Source organism: Triticum urartu, chromosome 5A, assembly GCF_056163025.1.
Source record: "Triticum urartu cultivar PI428250 chromosome 5A, HENAU_Tu73, whole genome shotgun sequence".
NCBI classification, from domain to species: domain Eukaryota; kingdom Viridiplantae; phylum Streptophyta; class Magnoliopsida; order Poales; family Poaceae; genus Triticum; species Triticum urartu.
Window position 1 is genome coordinate 304,913,582 of NC_141877.1, and position 16,104 is coordinate 304,929,685.

At 48.9% G+C, this 16,104-nt stretch overlaps 1 protein-coding gene across 1 annotated transcript; it reads left to right on the top strand.

The window, feature by feature from the left end:
- Positions 1–1,127: 1,127 nt before the first annotated feature.
- LOC147971150 (uncharacterized) lies at positions 1,128–4,348 on the top strand. Its single transcript, XM_087523843.1, has 5 exons — positions 1,128–1,380; positions 3,100–3,261; positions 3,351–3,459; positions 3,761–3,836; positions 4,256–4,348. Exons 1-5 carry the CDS (start codon positions 1,128–1,130, stop codon positions 4,346–4,348), a joined length of 693 nt encoding a protein of 230 aa, XP_087379969.1.
- Positions 4,349–16,104: the final 11,756 nt, after the last annotated feature.

Consider the following 16,104-nt stretch of genomic DNA (forward strand, 5'->3'; position numbering starts at 1 on the left):
CAGGAGCGCTCGCGGTACCGTAATTTTTTTATGGGCGCCCTTATACGCGTTTCGTGGACCGCACTGGTTGCGGGATCTGCTAAAGCTGGCGTAACATATGCATGTTACTAATTACTAGTCTAAGTTACTCCGCATTATGGCCAGCCTAACCCGTCCAAGAGAACGCCTTATTATTGGTGTTTTTTTCATTTACAAGACCTGTTGACAAAGGCTTTTTTTAACTCAAAGTACTTTTAACACAATGCCGGCATATCATCTTGAGAGCACCAGTACCCTAGTGAGCTGGAATACCACTGTTCTTTTAACCATCCGACCACAGGTTGGTTCGCAACTTAAAATTATTATTTTTAATAATGAAAAAAGTGAGTATGTTTTTACATTTATGTGGACCCACCCCACCACGTGTGTGACATGTCCGTCATCTCTACTCCTAATGTCTCAGTTGGTAGGTCGCGTTTCGGGTTTTATTTTCGTCCCACCATTTTCGTCCGGTTTTTTTTCGTCCTCAATCCCACCTCCCACTTCCCGGTACCAAAAAGAAAACCAACCAAAACCAGGTAAAAAGGGAGCGATGCCTCCGGTCCTCGCACTCGCATGCCTCAATGAAAAAAGACCAGCGAAAAAATCTCTACTCCTAATGTCTCAGTTGGTAGGTCGCGTTCCGGGTTTTATTTTCGTCCCACCATTTTCGTCTTGTTTTTTTTCGTCCTCAATCCCACCTCCCACTTCCTAGTACCAAAAAGAAAACCAACCAAAACCAGGTAAAAAGGGAGCGATGCCTCCAGTCCTCGCACTTGCATGCCTCAATGAAAAAAGACCAGCGAAAAAAGACCTATGAAAAAAGACCTACGAAAGAAAAAACAAGGACAAAAAAATCAGGCGACTCGCACGCACCAGCGAGGCCTCCAGATCCCTTCGCCACCGCCCGACGCCGCCAGCCCCGTCCACCTCCCTGGCTCCCGGCGGCGCCCGCTCCCCATCTCCTCCTGCGATCCTGGCGTCGCCCCACCCCACCTTCTCCCTCACTCCCGGCGCCTTCTCCCTCACCACTGGCGCCGCCCAACCCCCAACCTTCCTGGATCCCGGCGCTGCCCCGCCCCCACCTCCTCCCTCGCTCCCGGCCGCCCATGCCGCCTATGCGCGCCCCTCCCTCATCCCACCGGCGACCTCCCATCCTCCACCGTCTACCCTATCGTCGAATCTCCTCCTCCCCTCTCCTTCTCTCCCTTGCGGACGCATCAAACCCACAAAATTTCCCTCCTCGCGGCCGGAACCCTAGCTCGTGCCTGTGTGGACTGGGCTGGAGGTGCGGCACGGGATTCGCACCGCAGGATTCGCCGGCAACGAGTCCAACAGGTCGTCGAATCGGGGAACGGTATGGCGCTGTTAGGGAACGTAGTAATTTCAAAAATTTCCTACGCACACGCAAGATCATGGTGATGCATAGCAACAAGAGGGGAGAGTGGTGTCTACGTACTGTCGTAGACCGTAAGCGGAAGCGTTATATCAACGCGGTTGATGTAGTCGTACGTCTTCATGATCCGACCGATCCAAGCACCGAAAGCACGGCACCTCCGAGTTCTGCACACGTTCGGCTCGGTGACGTCCTCGCCTTCTCGATCCAGCAAGAGGGGCGAAGTAGTAGATGAGTTCCAGCAGCACGACGGCGTGGTGACGGTGTTGGTGAAGAACAATCTCCGCAGGGCTTCGCCTAAGCACTACAAAAACTATGACGGAGGATAAACTAGAGGGGACGGGGTTGCTGGCACATGACTTGGTGTTTCTTGATGTATCTTTGGTGCTAGCCCTACCCCTCTATTTATATGTTGAGCCCTGGGGTCGAAACTTGGAGTAAAAGCCTCCTCAAAGTCGGTTTCACCCGAAAGGCAAGAGTCCTTCTCGGACTCCAGGGCTAGACGCCAGGGTTCCCGGCGTCTACCCCCTAGATGCCAGGGTTCCTGGCGTCTAGCCTCTGGTCTCCACAAAACTTCCTTTTGCACTTTCCAAAAGCCTCGTGGGCTTTCCCCTTTGGCCCAGATAAAGTGTTCTCGTGCCCAAACATTTAGGGAAACATCCAGAACCCCTTCCGGTGAATTCTGGAACCCTTCTGGAGATCAAACACTACTATCCCATATATCAAACTTTATCTCTGGACCATTCTGGAGTTCCTCGTCATGTCCGTGATCTCATCTCGGACTCCGAACACCATTCGGTCATCAACATACATAACTCATATAGTACTATATCATCAACGAACGTTAAGCGTGCGGACCCTACGGGTTCGAGAACTATGTAGACAAGACCGAGACACCTCTCTGGTCAATAACCAATAGCGGGACCTGGATGCCCATATTGGCTCCTACATATTCTATGAAGATCTTTATCGGTCAGACCGCATAACAACATACGTTGTTCCCTTTGTCACCGGTATGTTACTTTCCCGAGATTCAATCATCGGTATCTCAATACCTAGTTCAATCTCGTTACCAGCAAGTCTCTTTACTCGTTCCGTAATACATCATCCCGCAACTAACTCATTAGTTGCAATGCTTGCAAGGCTTATAGTGATGTGCATTACCAAGTGGGCCCAGAGATACCTCTCCGACAATCGGAGTGACAAATCCTAATCTCGAAATACGCCAACCCAACAAGTACCTTTGGAGACACCTGTAGAGCACCTTTATAATCACTGAGTTACGTTGTGACGTTTGGTGGCACACAAAGTGTTCCTCCAGTAAACGGGAGTTGCATAATCTCATAGTCATAGGAACATGTATAAGTCATGAAGAAAGCAATAGCAACAAACTAAACGATCAAGTGCTAAGCTAACGGAATGGGTCAAGTCAATCACATCATTCTCTAATGATGTGACCCCGTTAATCAAACGACAACTCATGTCTATGGCTAGGAAACTTAACCATCTTTGATTCAACGAGCTAGTCAAGTAGAGGCATACTAGTGACACTCTGTTTGTCTATGTATTCACACATGTATTATGTTTCCGGTTAATACAATTCTAGCATGAATAATAAACATTTATCATGATATAAGGAAATAAATAATAACTTTATTATTGCCTCTAGGGCATATTGCCTTCAGGCGCACCCTGCTGCAGCCGCCGGTCGGGACGAGCACGGCGGCGACGAACATCGGTGCGCCTCCGTTTCCTCGACCTCCAAGGATGCGGGCGCCAGATTTGTTCTCGCCTGACCAGCCTCGGTATCCAGCTCCCTACAGCCACCGCCGGCGTTGACTCCCAAGGTTCGATCCGCCTCTCGCCTTTCCTCTTTCGATTCACCCTGTTGATTTGTGTGCAATCGATTTGCGTTTTTTACGATTCCAAATAGCAGGCGAGGATGACGACGATGCCAAAGATGACAAGGCCCCGAGCTCGAGCACGACCACTACGACGCACTGCACAAAGGCCCCTACTTCCTGCCTGCCCTTCCCTTTGCTTGGGTAGCTCCTCCCTCTCCCTCTCCTTCAAAGAACTAATATTTAGTTTCATTGCTTTTGTGTGTGCAAACGTTTTGACCGCCTCCATATGGCTGTTTATGTAGAAGATAGCTCTCTCCAGATGTTGTTCCTGTCCTTCTCCTTGGTTGTTGAGCGCTGCACTGACTCATGTATGCAAGTTGAGTCCAAGCACAAGTAAGCACCATTATGTATGCTGAAAGACGACTCTGTTCAAATATTCTTTTTCTATCCTGGTTTGTCGATTTGTGTGTGATTGATTTGCGTTTTTTCCAATTTCAAACAGTAGGCGAGAAGACGACGGTGACGCAGAGGAGGACGAGGACCCGCTCTCCAGCCCGACCACGACTATGCACCGCACGGTCCCTGCTTCCTGGCTGTCGCCAATTGCCCCCTTCCCTTTACAGTACTACTCTATTTGTTTTCATTGCTTTTCACCCAGTTTTGCACACTTTCTGGCCCTTCACTTTTTTGTGTGCAAATGTTCTGATTGCCTCCATATGGCTGTTTCCGTCCTCCTACTCATGCTATCTCCATCCTCCTACTCAAGTCGTCGCCGTCGCCTCCCATCCTTCATGGCCTGCGTGTGTGCGCCCACTCTTGGAGGACAATGTTGAACATGAAGCGGAGCCCAGCCGGAGCGGTCTGACGCGGTGGTCGTGGCCAAGGAGCGGTGGTCGATGCCATGGAGAGGGGCCCTCGGTCGCCTGCACATCGGCTGCGTTCTGAACTAATGCTTTCTGCAACTACAATGTTCCCCTTCACATTGTATCTTGTGTAGGCAGAAGGAATGCAGCTCAGTGACGGCGTCAGCTACAACTGGATCGATGGCCTGAAGGCTTTTACTAAGAAGATGAAGAATGTTGTAGAATAGTGTCCATCAACAAAGTCTTACTACTACCGGTTGGAGAGGCTCTATCCTTAGGTGATTGATTACTTAAGAAGTATACTGAATTATGATATCCATCGATCTAATTTTGTATAGAAAGTTTGAAAAACTAAAGAATCTGTGGTACATGATTTGATTTACTCATTTAGATTTTAGTAAATTGTGACCGGAAGTTTTTTTCACAAAACCAGTGCACCACCCTTTCTACACACATCATGCATGGATTGGCAGACTAAAGGTTCTATTCAACATCTTTGGTGGATTGCATAAATGGGCTAGAGTAAAAATAGACCAGAATTGGTTATATGTGCTTAGGGAAGTGGGATTAGATCAAGTTTTTTTGACAAAATGAGAAATCAATGGCTCAAGGAGAGTAAGCCCAAAGAGATAAGTATTGTTTTCCTTTAGTAGCTTGCCGCATAATTCATTCAAACATATTTAGAGTGGAGCAGGAATATTCAAACAAGGAAATGTACACAATATCTGTTAGTATACATGTGACGCTTTCCCGTCTTTTGACTAATGATTGCCTCCTGCCAGGTATCACTAATAGCACATTCATCACATCATTTGTGTAGCTCACTCTGGTGTAAGTCGGGCTAAGGGAGTCCTGGATTAGGGGGTGTCTGGATGGCCGGACTATACCTTCAGCCGGACTCCTAGACTATGAAGATACAAGATTGAAGACTTCGTCCCGTGTCCGGAAGGGATTTTCCTTGGCATGGAAGGCAAGCTTGGCGATACGGATATGTAGATCTCCTACCATTGTAACCGACTCTATGTAACCCTAACCCTATCCGGTGTCTATATAAACCGGAGGGTTTTAGTCCGTAGGACAACATACACAACAACAATCATACCATAGGCTAGCTTCTAGGGTTTAGCCTCTCTGATCTCGTGGTAGATCTACTCTTGTACTACCCATATCATCAATATTAATCAAGCAGGACGTAGGGTTTTACCTCCATCGAGAGGGCCCGAACCTGGGTAAAACTTCGTGTCCCTTGCCTCCTGTTACCATCCGGCCTAGACGCACAGTTCGGGACCCCCTACCCGAGATCCGCCAGTTTTGACACCGACATTGGTGCTTTCATTGAGAGTTCCTCTGTGTCGTCGTCATCAGGAAGGATGCCTCGCCCCATCTTTAAAGATGGCACCGTTGCTAGGGGAGCTTTGGCTGTCGGCCAAACCCTCCGGCTAGGTGGTTTTCTTATGACCACCTGTTCGGCTTCTGCGCCGATGATGACCTCTCGAGCCATCGAAAACAATCTTCATGTCAGCTCGGAACTCGCCGAGCAGTTAGATCCAATGGAGCTCTCCTCCATAAACGAGCTCTTGGATCGCTTCACTGCCCTGGGGGTCGCCACAGATTACGACCAGATTGGGCCTAAACCCGACCTGAGAGAGATTAACTCTCCCCAAGTCACCCATCATGTTGCCGTGGTATAGGGAGAGTGCGGCAACCCTTCATCTATCTTAAGGACTCGCTACGTCTGGATTCCCGATCCCTCCAAGCCGGATACTCGCGTAGGGGAGGATATCACTCAAGACCTAAACTTAGAGTCAGGCGACGGGCTGGATTCATTGGACAACATCCAGGAATCCAAATTTTCGAGTTCGGAAATTCCTTGGCCTCTGAGCCTCAGATGGGGTGAGGCTTCGGATTTAATTCCACCCACCCACCCCAACATAAGCGATCTATCCAAAATCAGGCAAGAACCCGATGAAATAGTACATCATTACTGGGCCAGATTCCTCCTGGTTAAGAACAGGCTAAGGGACTGCCGCGAGGAAGACGCAATCTCAATCTTCTGCAATAATTGCACGGGACAAGGGAATACTCAACGCCATAAGTCACTGTGATATTACACGCTTCGCTAACTTGGCGTCCATTGTACGAAAGTACTGTGCGATGGAAAGCGCCTGGAAAACCAAAATAAAATTTTGGGACAATCCGGCCCTGAATACAAACCCAGTCCAAAATAAAAGGGTGCATCATCAGCAGACACCCGGATCAAACACCAAAAAGCAAAAACCCTCTACAGGGCATGGAACCGTACTGGAAGGATGGCTTAATGGACCCTGTAAAATTCACAGAGGACGCCACACCAACTCACAGCCTTAGAGCATGTTGGATACTCCGGCAGGTGGCCAAAATTGGCGAAAATCTCCTAATTCCGGAGGCCACAGAAAGCCACCCTAGAGACACCAATACGGTATTAACAGTCTTCGAGACTTTCGCATCAAATAATATGTGAAAAAGGACACTCCGCAGCCTTGCCGAAGTCTACCAAGTAGCAACAATAAACCCATGGAGTGACACGACTATTACCTTTAACGCCAGTGATGAACCTAAATTCTGAACAGCCCGAGCACCAGCTGCATTGGTCCTCAGTCCAATAGTGGACGGCTTTCGTCTTACCAAGGTACTCATGGACGGCGGCAGCGGATTGAACCTCATTTATGAGGAAACCCTTCAAAAAATGGAAATAGACTGGAACCGCATTAAGCGAAGCAGCACAACCTTTAGAGGAATAATCCCCAGTCGGGAAGCGCGCTGTGTAGGAAAAATCACACTAGATGTGGTGTTCGGCACGCCGGATAATTACAGGTCCGAAGAGATCACATTCTATGTGGCTCCGTTCAGCAGCGGTTATCACGCTCTGCTAGGGCGGGAAGCGTTTACAATCTTCCAAGCAATACCCCATTACGGGTACATGAAGCTCAAGATGCCCGGGCCTAATGGGATCATCACTCTCGCTAGTGATCCAGACACAGCACTCCGCGCCGAAAACAAGACAGCCGCACTGGCCCTCGAGGCACTATCCGAAGCCCTAGCGGCTGAGGAACTGACTGTGCTGCGCTCTACGGTGAATAGGGATGATGTGGTACTCGACAAAAGATCCAAGTCCACCTCCTTTAAACCGGCGGACGAAATAGTCAAATTCCAAGTCCATCCAACAGACCCCAATAAAACAGCTTCCATCGGGGCACAGTTAAACCCTGATGTAGACGTCGCACTGCAAGAGTTCCTACGAGAGAACTGGGACATTTTTGCCTGGCACCCTTTAGACATGCCAGGAATCCCATGCAGGCTGGCCGAGCACAGCTTAAATATCCAAACAGGATTCAAACCTGTCAAACAGGCTCTTTGGCGTTTTTCCGAACCTAAGAGACAGGCCATGGGAGAGGAGCTAGCAAAGCTATTGGAGGCCGGATTCATCAGAGACATAAAACATCCGGACTGGCTAGCAAACCTGGTGATGGTACCAAAGAAGGACAAATCCTGGCGCCTGTGTGTTCATTTTAAAGACCTTAACAAGGCTTGCCCAAAGGATCCCTTCCCCCTCCCCGCATCGATCAAATTATCGACGCTACCGCAGGACACGATTCGTTGTGTTTCCTCGACGCATATTCCGGCTACCATCAAATTAAGACGGCAGAGCCAGACCAAGCCGCAACGGCATTTATCACACCATACGGCCCATTCTGCTTCAACACGATGCCCTTCGGACTCAAAATGCCGGCGCAACATCACTACTAGGGAAAAGCCTAGCAGCAGCGCGGGTTTTGGGCCTATTAGTAGCGTGGGGGCCAGCGCTACTAATAAGGCACTACAGCTAACGTATAGCAGCAGCGCGGGTGCCACCCGCGCTACTACTACGTCCGTTAGTAGTAGCATGGGTAAAAACCCGCGCTACTACTAACCCGCAGATTTTTTTTCGAATTTTTTGCGCGAATTTTCAAATTTCTGAATTATTTTAACCTCTAATCTCAAATCACCCTCATCGCTGCTCAATTTAATCTCTAATCACCCCTCATCATTCCAAATCATCTAACTTCCTAGATGGTCACCCATCCTCTCACTACTCCAGCCTGAGCACGCTTAACTTCCAGGTTCTATTCTCCCTCGATTCCAAGTCTGCACTTGTTGTTTTCTTCACAATAGTAAGATGTCAATCCTATTAACCTTCGGGAGTTTAGCTTGAGCATGAAGTCACACATTTTGCTGTTTGAGTTTAAAACTATTGTTCTAAAAACAATAATTATTTAGTAACACTAATATTTCTTGAATAAGGAGTTTGACCACATTTTGACCAAAGTTTGACCACAGTTTGACCAGATTTGACCAAAATTCCAAAAAACTGAAATAATTATTTAGTAACACTAATATTCTTGAATAATTATTTAGTAACACTAATACTTCTTGAATAAGTAGTTTGACCACAGTTTGACCAGATTTGACCAAAATTCCAAAAAACTGAAATAATTATTTAGTAACACTAATATTCTTGAATAATTATTTAGTAACACTAATACTTCTTGAATAAGTAGTTTGACCACAGTTTGACCAGATTTGACCAAAATTAAAAAAACTGAAATTTGAGCATAACTTTTTTTCCTTTTAGAATTTGAGGATTCTAAAAATTTGCAAACAGGCCGTAGGCGGTCTCCATCGTATGCGGATTTTCGTGCTGAACATTTTGATATATTATACGTTTTTTCTGACATCGTATGCAAAAGTTATAGCCGTTTTACATTTTCCCTACACTTTTTGCAAAACATGTCCAAATTTAAGTTTTTAAATTTTCCTAACTAGTAGATGTAGTAACATAACTACGTCTCGAAGGATTTTAATTTTTGAAACATTTTGATATATTATACGTTTTTTTTCTAACATCGTATGCAAAAGTTATAGCCGTTTTACATTTTCCCTACACTTTTTGCAAAACATGTCCAAATTTAAGTTTTTAAATTTTCCTAACTAGTAGATGTAGTAACATAACTACATCTCGAAGGATTTTAATTTTTGAAGTTTTTATCATTTTCTTTTGCTTTTTACAAAACCGAAAAGGCAATCCACGGGGGGGGGGGGATAGAGTTTCAAAATGGGACCTTTAGTAGTAGCGAGGGATTTTACCCCTCGCTACTACTATGGCATGTCCCAGAGGGGCACGGTTGAGACCTCTTAGTAGTAGCAAGGGGTAAAAACTTAGTAGTAGCGCGGGTTTATAACCCTCGCTACTACTATGGCATGGCCCAGGGGCACGGTAGAGACCGCTTAGTAGTAGCGAGGGGTAAAAACCAGCGCTACTGCTATCAACTTAGTAGTAGCGAGCGTTAAAAACCCGCGCTACTACTATGGCATGTCCCGGGGGGCACGGTAGAGACAGCTTAGTAGTAGCGAGGGTAAAAAACCAGCGCTACTGCTATCAACTTAGTAGTAGCGAGGGTTAAAAACCCGCGCTACTGCTACTTAGCAGCAGCGCCTGATTTTAAAGCGTGCTGCTGGTAAGATTCTGTGTATAGGCTTTTCCCTAGTAGTGCATATCAGCGCATGATTCAGACATGACTGGCAAACCAGATCGGCAAAACAGTGGAGGCATATGTAGATGATGTGGTCGTCAAAACAAGACATGTCGAATCTCTAGTAGATGACTTGAGGCTCACATTTGATAACCTCCGAACATACGACATCAAGCTCAACCCAGAAAAATGCGTTTTCGGCGTTCCAGCCGGAAAGCTCTAGGGCTTCATTGTATCCGGTAGAGGAATTGAAGCAAATCCAGCCAAGATCCGAGCTCTGTCGCAACTGGATATCCCAAAGGACCTCAAACAAATACAAAAGTTAACCGGATGCGTGGCGGCTCTAAGCCGCTTTATCTCCCGCTTGGGAGAAAGGCACTACCCCTTTACCGCCTCCTTCGGCGCACCGAACACTTCAAATGGACGGATGCAGCCACGGCCGGACTTTACGAAATAAAAGCCATACTGGCAACAAACCCAGTCCTGGTCGCACCAAACATTGGCGAACCAATGCTATTATACATTGCAGCAACACATCAGGTTGTAAGCGCAGTGCTCGTCGTCGAACGAGAAGCGGACGGACACAAATTCCCCCTTCAAAAGCCGGTCTATTATGTGTCCACTATCCTCACTCCCTGCAAATCATGGTACCCGCATTATCAAAAGATTGCGTACACGGTATTCATGGCATCCTGGAAGCTATGACACTACTTTCAAGAGTGTTCAATAACAGTAGCCTCGGAAGTACCACTTAACGATATTATAAACAACCGTGACGCAACGGGCCGAATTGCAAAATGGGCCATTGAGCTCCTCCCATTCGACATAACTTATAAGCCATGGTGAGCCATCAAGTCACAAGTCTTGGCTGACTTCATCGCAGAATGGATGGAGGCCGAACTCCCTAAAGAGTATGGCACATATTCAAATTGGATCATGCATTTCGACGGCTCCAAGATGTTGGCCGGACTGGGGGCTGGCGTCGTTTTGACGTCCCCCACAGGAGACACAGTTCAATACGTACTCCAGATTATGTACACGAACTCCAACAATGCAGCCGAATATGAGGCCCTTCTACATGGTCTCCGGATGGCAGTATCCATGGGTATTCAACGCCTAGAGATGCGCGGGGACTCGAACCTCGCAATATCCCAAATAAATGGAGACTTCGATGCCAAGGATCCAAAAATGGCCGCTTACCGCAACGTCGTCCTAAAAATGTCAGCTCGGTTCGAAGGGCTTGAATTCCACCATGTAGCCCGGGAAAATAATCAGGCGGCAGATGTCCTGGCATGCATCGGTGCAAAACGCGATGTAGTCCCCCCAACATATTCTTGGAAAGGTTGTTCAAGCCATCCGTAGTATGGGAAGGGGAGCCGAACAATAGCAGCCCGGACCCAACCGCACTGCCCGACACCGAACATCCTGACACAATCGGAGGCTCTGCCAATGAAATAACACCTTCAACCCACGTAATAATGGCCGTCATCACCCCGTGGACAGAACCATTCCTCGCCTACCTTACTAGGCAGGAACTCCTCGAGGACCAAAATGAGGCACGTTGCATAGTGCGGCGATCCAAAGCCTACAGAGTCCACGAGGGAGAACTTTATAAGAAAAGCACTACCGGAGTCCTTCAAAGGTGCATCTCCAAAGAGGAGGGGCGGAACCTCCTAGCTGAAATTCATGCAGGACTCGGGGGTCATCACGCTGCAGCTCGGTCCCTTGTAAGCAAGGCCTTCCGTACAGGCTTTTATTGGCCGACGGCCCGGGCAGACGCTCAGGACTTAGTCCAACGATGCACCGGTTGCCAGCTCTTTGCAAACCAAAGCCATATGCCACCCACCGCCCTCCAAACTATCCCCATTACCTGGCCCTTCACGGTCTGGGGGCTTGACATGGTTGGACCCCTTAAAGGCGGAACCCACAAGCAAAAATACTTACTGGTCATGGTGGATAAGTTCACCAAATGGATAGAAGCCAAGCCTGTTAAGACGGCCGAATCCGGACCGGTGATAGACTTTATATCCGGGGTTGTACACCGTAACGGCGTCCCCCACAGCATCATCACTGATAACGGCACGAACTTCACGGCCGACGAGGTAAAACTCTGGTGTAAAAACATGGGCATCAAGCTCAACTATGCTTCCATCTATCACCCATAAACTAACGGCCAGGTCGAACATGCAAATGGTCTTATCATGAGCGGCATCAAACCCAGATTAGTGCGATCCCTAACACGCACTGGGTAGAGGAGATCGACTCCATACTCTGGGGGCTGCGGACCACGCCGAATCGCACCACCGGATACACACCATTCTTTATGGTGTACGGCGCAGAGGCAGTTTTACCTTGCGACATAATTCATGAATCACCTCGAGTGCGCATGTATGAAGAAAGAGAAGCCGAGCTCGATCGGCAGGATAGCTTGGACGCACTGGAGGAGGAGCGTGACGTGGCAAAAGCCCGTTCCGCATTCTATCAACAGCAGGCTCGAAGATACCAAAGCAGAGAAGTACGGGCCAAAAATTACAACGTTGGCGAATTAGTTCTACGACTACTGGACAAGAAAAAGGACAAACTCAAGCCCAAGTGGGAAGGTCCCTTCATAATTGACCAAGTCCTGACTGGTGGAGCGTACCGCCTGCGGGATGCATCGGATAACCGACTCGAGCCGAACCCATGGAACGCAGCCCGTCTCCAAAGATTCTATGCCTAGCGCCGGACTCTGTGTTCGTCTCCTTCCTCTGTCCATTTTTTATATATTTTCTGTCTTACATTTCTCTTCTTCCCTCTCTCTCTCTCTCTCTCTTATAGCCTTTAAAGGCTCATACAGTGACGCGCTATCCGCGCTCACTAAACCTGGGGGCTTCTTTAAACAGAAGCTTATTCATACGGGCTTCATGCCCAACACATGTGTCACACTTCCGCATGTACCTTTTATTCACCATTATATGCATCGATATGACTTAAGTTTTGGCCAAGCTGGGTTGCCTGGCTCCTGTGCTTACCCCTACGTTCCCGATTGTTCGGCTAGGTGGTAAAGGGAGCACCTCTGCGATTGTTACTGCCGGGTCAGCCGGACGTGTACCTCAGACTGGGTGAAGCCGAAAGCTAGCGTTCTTAAGGGAATATTCGGTCGGTGAACTAAAGATGATCCTTTTTCATTTTTATCTATACGCCCCTAGATGTTTTTCCTGCGTTTCTTTTCGCAGCATGGACATGCACCTTAGGGCATGCCTCCTAGGGAAAGGAACCCCTAACAGAACTATTCTCCCTGGAAGATGTTTCTTACTAACCATGTAATATAACATAACTAGTCGGGCACTTGTCTGTTCACGCACTAATGACCCCTATGCCTGGTCTCCATGCATTCCCCGGTTCCTATATAACCGCATGGGAATTCGGACACACTCCGGACCGTCAGGTCCCGAGGCTGAAGCGAAACGGTCGGCCATGACAAATGATCTATAATCCGGCTAGAAGGCATTATAAATGTCAATTAAATTACATAGTCATTTTGACTGATTGTATTCCTCTTCAATACCATCTAACAAGCTGTCTAATTTACAGTCCTGTTGGGAATACTTTGCGGCCAACTCTACTTGGCCGTATACTAAGCTTACAGGGATCTCCTTCCCATCGGGCCCTACAGGACCGACCTCGGCCATGTGGTTGGGGTCAGCCTTTGCATACCGCGTCTTCACCATGGCCCAGGCCTCCCTAGCGCCTTGACGGCAGGCCGATATCTTCCACAATCGGAAGCGCCGCCGTGCTCCCTTTAGCTTCTCCGCAAGCTCTCCAAGACCTTCGGGCATGGAGATGGATGGCCACAGGGCCTGGTCGATGCCTTGCATCGCTTGCCGAACTCGATCGAGCAGTTGCGAGAGCTCAGGAAGAAGGTCACCCGTAGAACCGGGCATCTCCTCTGCAGGACGACCTGTTAGCACACCTACAGACATTGCTTTGTTAGTCGACTTCCCCGCCGAACTTTCTTTCAAAGGTTCATTCAAGCACTTACTAAATATGCCGCGTCGAAGCCACTGATTCTCCTTCACGGAGTCTGACAGCTGGGCATGAACATCTTTTAGCTCGACGCCCAGCTTGGTGTTGGCATCTTGGAGATCGTTCTTCTCCCGCCTCACCTTTGTCAGCACCTTCTCACCAGCCTTTAGCTGGCGTAGGAGGTGTTGCCTTTCCGGATTCAATCCGGTGCCATCTGCAATTTCATTTGTCAGATTCGCATCCATGTCGTGCTTCGCAAAATACTTATCTTTCGAAGTGTATATTACCAGAGGGGGTCTCCTAGGGCTCCCCTGTCGCGGCTAGTGCGGCCTCAAGTTGGGATTTGCACTCTCCCAGCTCCTTGGACAGTAGGGCATTCTTTTCTGTAAGAACCTGCATAACAAATGATCCTTAAATCAGTTAGTCTAACTGTTTCAAGTCTCGGGGGCTACTGGTATATATATATATAATTACCAAAATTTTCTTACCCGTATGTCTTTTACATATTGCTCCGTGGCTCTGGCTAGACCATTTTGAGCGGCACGGAGGTACGCATCTCTCGACTTGAAGGCATCTAACGCCTCTTGGGAGAAACAAGCGTCGCGAAGAATTGTCCGGCGACGCCTGTGGTTCATGGCACTCTCCACCTCAGAGTTGGTGGCAGACAACCCGTCCACATCCTCCATCGGAGGAGCGTCCGGTGCACGCCTTGTGTTCGGCTCCGCTTCCGGACCAGGCTTTGGAGCCTGGCTGGTGGAGGCGTGATTGGCAGTCTCTCCGAATATAGTTCGGCGAGGTCTCTTTGTCCTGAAGAGAGCATGAGTGTTAATGTGCCTTGAAGGTGTAACACCTGGGATAAGGGGGCACGCCATACCTTTGCGCTGACGTCTCGGTCTGGACTGCACCTCTTTTCTGCCCACAGGGCCCTGCGGCCCCTCGTTGGCTTGTCGCTGCAGGTTCGGCCTCCCGTTTCTGGGAGGCCGGGATTAGCCCTGGGTAATCAGCCGTAATGGCCACCAAGGCGTTGTCCTTGCTCAATTGATGGAACACCCCATCAATCAGCTCCACAGATAAGTCCGGATCCTCTTGAGAGGCCTGGTCGAGGCACCGTCCTGGGTCCTCGGGTTGTGGAGGAGGGCTGCTTATTTCTTTAACAGCCTGGCGCAGTTCCTGCGTTGAAATCACTAGATTGAATATTTAACAATGGGGATATAAAACGGATGGGCAAGATGTGACCACTCACCCAGCTTGGAGGATTGTACATTGAAAATCCACCCTTTGGGTCGACGCGGAGAAAATCCTCCTCTTCTCCCTTGTACAAAGCGGACAAGGTCTTTATTAGAGCCGCAGCCGAATCCAGCCCCTTACGGCCGTAGCGAGTGGTGTCGTCCTCCCCGTTGAAATCCCACATGGGGTGGCCTCTATACTGTAGTGGCTGCACCCCTCGCATGATGCATGCGGCCATGACCCCAATCATGGTTAGTCCGGAATGAGCTAACAATCTTATCCGGCCCATCAGGTAAATAACGTCCCTGTCACTTTCCCTCTGAGGGCTCCGTGGATGCCAGCTTAGGCATTTCTTTAAGGGAGCACTGTCGAATCCAGCGGGACATCTTCTATGTAAAACCATTCCGAGGGCCAGTCTTCGGACGCCTTCTTTGGGGTTCCGGACAGATATCCGGTCCCAGCGATGCGCCACACTTCGGCTCCGCCCACTTGATACATTGACCCCTTCTTGGAACGGGGCACGAGGCAGAATAGCTCTTTCCACAGCCTGAAATGAGCCTCAACACCCAAGAACAGCTCGCAGAGGGCTACAAAGCCCGCGATATGCAATACGGAGGCAGGCGTGAGATTATGTAGCTGGAGGACGTAGAACTCCAGCAGCCCCAGAGGAATGGATGGATTGGAAATCCGAGCCCCCTTATTAAATAAGGGACGAGGCACACCCGCTCTCCTTTGGAGGGATTAGGGGCACTCTCCGCTTGCTCTCCGCCGTTATAGACAACAAGACCGGCTCGAACCGGGATCATATAGGCCGGGGGGAGAAATCCCTTGGTCTGGAGCGTCACTAGCTCGCTATGCGGGACGGAGCATCTCTCCCAATATCCAGGCTTAGGGCTGGAAGGGCGAAGGGAGGAGTTGCGGCGGCTGGCCATGATGGAATGGACCTTTATCGGATGCGCTCTGATGAACACTCGCGAAAGGGAGAAGGTGTGGTTTGGATCTAAATCCTCGTCCCCTTAAATAGGTCAGCTCATTTACGTGGCTAGGGGCGTGAATGTAAAAACACTCAGACTTTTCATATTCGTTTGACGCGTGGGAAGTAGCCATTATTGGGCGTAGAAGCCAAGGAGCGCAACATCTACAAGAAACCGGACTTTATTCAACAGGTACATGGAATTTGGAGGAGAACCCGCCTTGCAATG